The sequence below is a fragment of the Bison bison genome, unplaced genomic scaffold (assembly GCF_000754665.1).
Source record: "Bison bison bison isolate TAMUID 2011002044 unplaced genomic scaffold, Bison_UMD1.0 scf7180017864364, whole genome shotgun sequence".
Taxonomy (NCBI): domain Eukaryota; kingdom Metazoa; phylum Chordata; class Mammalia; order Artiodactyla; family Bovidae; genus Bison; species Bison bison.
Window position 1 is genome coordinate 3,427,299 of NW_011494936.1, and position 3,977 is coordinate 3,431,275.

The window sequence follows — 3,977 nt, forward strand, 5'->3', positions numbered from 1 at the left end:
ACAAGACCCAGAGCCTGTCCTGGAATCTGGTTCCAGGAGGACCATGTGGTTCCCATTAGGATGACAAGGCTGAATCCCCTCCCCCAGGAAATCCCTGGGGACCTTCATTGTACTAAGTCTGAGCAGGGCCTTCCCAGAGGTAAGGCAGCCACTCCATCTGCTGGAGCAAAAATTAAAAATAGGTTCTGATTATAGGCAGACCATTGATTCTGACTTGGAGGCCTGCTTTTATTCTGCCACATTTCCTTGTGGGGTAGGTACCACCGTTTCATTAGAAATAAGGAGCTGTGCTAAAAAGAGAAACAGTGGTGCCCATGTCTGTTCTGCCCAAAGGTCCTAACTCTACAAGCAGGTATTCCAAAGTCACTAGGGCCCACTTGTTCTTAGATCCAGAAAGACTCTCATCAAGTCTCCCTCTAGGGTTTCCCAGGCACACAGAGTCCAATCATTTCCCTAGTTGCAAAGACTCTGGAAACCTTTGAGGGTTGGGGGAAGGAGGAGCAGTGAATTCTGGAAATATTCCAGCGCTCCCAGACCCTGCTGGCTGTGGCTGGAGGTGGTTTGGGGGGCTGGAAGCCAGGACGGAGGGCCCTCTTGCGCAAGGCACCTCTTTACCTGAGCTGGAGCCGCTGGTTTTCTGCTTTGTGTTTTGCCGAGACTCTTTCATCCAGGGGAAGATTTGTTTGGCCACGGTGGGCGAGTTGAGGAGGGGGCTCTTGGCTGCACTGGCGGGGGTGGGGTTGCTGCTGCCATTCTGAGGTGGGGAGACTGAAGAGGGGGGCGGGGGCGCGGCAGGGGTGGGTGCAGGGGGCTGCGGCGGGGCTGGAGGCTGCGGTGGGGCAGGGGGCGCAGCCTGAGGTGGCGGTGGGGCCAGGGGCGGCTCGCCGAGAACCGGAGGCTGGCTGGGCGGACCGCTCAGGGTGCGCAGACAGGCCTCGCTCAGCCTCGTGCGCCTTGGGGTGGCTCCCGGCATTTGCAGGCGACTGGAGTGAACAGGCGGGTCGGTGGTACTCGCCATCAGCGCCCAACGCTGTGGATGCCGGGTACGGCTGCTGATTGGCATTATAACCGAACCCGTTGGCTGCCTGGTAAGGGTAGCCACCGTAGATCGCCGAACTGTCGTAGTAGGTCGCTTTTTGCATCGCGTTGTTTCACGATCTTGATCGCACGCTCTGACAGAGGCTTGACACCCGTGAGGGCGCACATTGGCACGCCCCCGCGGTCACGTGACGCTCCGCAGCCAATGGCCGCCCCGCGCAGACCTGGGGGGCGAGAATCGCAGCGCCGTGAGGGCTCCGCGCAAATCCATCTTACTCTCAATAGCTAAGTGACATGAAAGCCATAAAAGAAAAAGTGGTCAGCAATATTTAGCAGCACGACTTGGCCCCGGGCGCAGAGAGCCGCGCTATAAAAAGCCGCTGGAATTTACTGGCAGCTACAAATATTTGCTTAACTTGCGTCTGGAGTTGGGGGGTTTTCCAGGGAGAGAGAAGGAGAGAAAGAGGTCGGGAAGCCGGGGCTGGAGTTCAAAAGGAGAAAGGCCTGATGGGCTAGAAAAGAACAGGATTCGAATCCCTTATTTTCCAGGGAAGAAGAAACTTGGGGTCTCCCCTCCTTGCATTCCTCCCTTCTGGAGATCATGGGGAGGGGCAAAGGAGAGTTTGGGTCACCAACGTTTCCTCCAGTATTTTCTTTAAGATTAATATATGCCAAAAGAACCCATGACGCGGGGTGACTTCCCATCCAGGCCCTTCTTGGACCTTTCAGCACCCAAGAGAGGTACGCACAATATCTTTTCAGGCAATAGCCCGACTGGACCCTTGTTGATTTCAGAAGCTGAGCTTGTTAGACAGTTAATCTACCCTTGTGTAAGGATATGACCCACCTCCTCCTAATGAGACCTCTGTGGTCAAGAAGGGGAGAGAAAACGGTGGCTGGAACATTCCGGGTGGGAAAAGACAGACAACAAGACCCTCTCCAAAAAGTAAAACTCAAATCTTGAACAGTTCTTTACTCCTCCCTCTCCCTATTTCTCAGGCAGGTCCCAGCAAGCCACTCCCACCTCTTTCCCCCTGTTACAGAAGTCCCCAGACCCTCCTGCCTTGGACTTTCTGAGGTCCTGTTATTCAGGACAACTATCAAATTCTACCTGTTAAAACATGATGGATTAGAGAAAAAAAAAAAAAAAAAACATCAGGAACCTGAAAAACCAGCGTCATCTCCATGACCACCGCTTGAACTCTCCTTCCAACTTAACGATAATAGGTTCTGTCTTAGAAACTGCTATGTAATTTGATGTATGGGGGTCATTTGGCTCCGGACGAGGGATGGAAGCACAAGCCATAAAATCCTGCCAGAGTTCTCTGATCTTTGTGTGCTGTTATTGTTGTTATGTGCTACTTGGCCTATTTACCTGCTTCAGAAATACAAAGTAAAGGACAAACCTGGAAAGCTAAAAAGCAACTGAAAGCCTTCTTAATCCCTTTTCATTTAGAAAGCATGTTGTAAAAGTGAAATCTGTTTTATGTTTTCACCTTTGCATGGTCAACCTCTAGCTCTCAGCTCAGAAAACTTTCATGTGAGTTCATATAGTCACCCCCACCACCACCACGCAATCAGAATGTTAGTCTCTGACCATTTAAGAAAATTACAATAACAAATTCATGAAGAAAAGGGTTTACACTTCATACCTCAACTATGTGTATTTGTGCCCTGGAGTTATTAAAGATTTCCAGAAATAGCAGACCCTTTGTTAATTAGAAAAAAATTAGTGTAATAAGCATCTACCAGTGAATGATTATAATTTTGGTTTTAATAATAGACTCTTTTGGATTTCATTATTAAACCAACAATCTGACCACCATCTGGAAAACAGGCACAATTAATTTTCCAGAACCAAAATTAAAAATTACAGCATCCCTTATCCGGAGTTATTGTATGTGATCTTGAGCCTGTACGGTTTCTCTTTTGGAAATAGATAGGAAGCTACAGATCCCATGATCAAAAGTAAATAAAGGATAAAATAAAATTTAAAACAGAATAGCAATTTAATGTCTCTGTTTCCTGTTCTTTCACTGAAAATAGTTCCAATTACATTTGGCAGTGTTAATGTCTGCCATTATAAATTTTTAAGATACTGGGCTTGTATCTTTGTAAAATAAAACGTCAGGTTAAGAAAATTACTCCAGACACTTGAACAGAAAGATATTAGATAAAACAAAATTAAGCTGATCTTGAACATGCAATATTTCAAGTGACTTGCTAATCCATTATCAGAGGCTACACCCGCCTGCGGCTTACTTAAGTCTTTTCATCAAGTTATGCATTGCCTTGTAAAATAATTTAAAATACCTTTAAACCTCTAAGAGCAAACAACAAACTCCATAATCTCAAAATGTGAACTCACCCACCAAAGCCCTTCCTATTGTTTGAGGCCCACCTTGGGGCCCACACAATCCACAAACCTCCTCTCTACCCCAACCCAGCCCCCAAAGTTTGCAACCTGGTAAAGAAGTTGGAGATTTGCCAGCCAGGAAACTTTGCTTGGCACCCCCAAGCAAAGGTTGGGGATGGGAGGAGATTCCTCTGAAAAGCTCCGTTTCTGGAGAATAACCCCCAGGTGCAAGAACTGAAACAGAGTTGAGGCTAAACTGACTGCAGGAAGCAAGCCCTATTGTCTCTCTGGAAGATCTGCCCAAATTCAACCTCCTTCCTTCAGACACCGCTCTCTTTTTCCACTCCCGCCCCTTCCTCGGCCTGCCCTCACCCCGAGTTCAAACGGGAACGGTGGGTAAGAGACCCCGTGTCCCCTCGCCCACCCCTTCCTCTCCTTCCTAACCCCGAAAAGTTCAGGCTGGGCTTGGGAGAGGGAAGAGGTGGGGGCGGGGATGGGAAAGCGGCCTGAACTCGAAGTGTAAGGGTATCAGTCACTGCCGGGAAGGAAGCTCCGGCTTGTGAACTCTTCTTGAACCGAGATT

The 3,977-nt window shown here is 48.7% G+C and overlaps 1 protein-coding gene across 1 annotated transcript in view; it reads right to left on the minus strand.

Annotated features, from left to right (window-relative positions):
• HOXA3 (homeobox A3) overlaps nucleotides 1-1,142 on the minus strand; it is a 3,996-nt gene extending 2,854 nt beyond the window's left edge. Inside the window, 2 exon segments of the mRNA XM_010855397.1 lie at nucleotides 616-943; nucleotides 945-1,142. Coding sequence (XP_010853699.1) covers nucleotides 616-943; nucleotides 945-1,142 — 526 coding nt within the window.
• Between the last annotated feature and the right edge of the window lie 2,835 nt (nucleotides 1,143-3,977).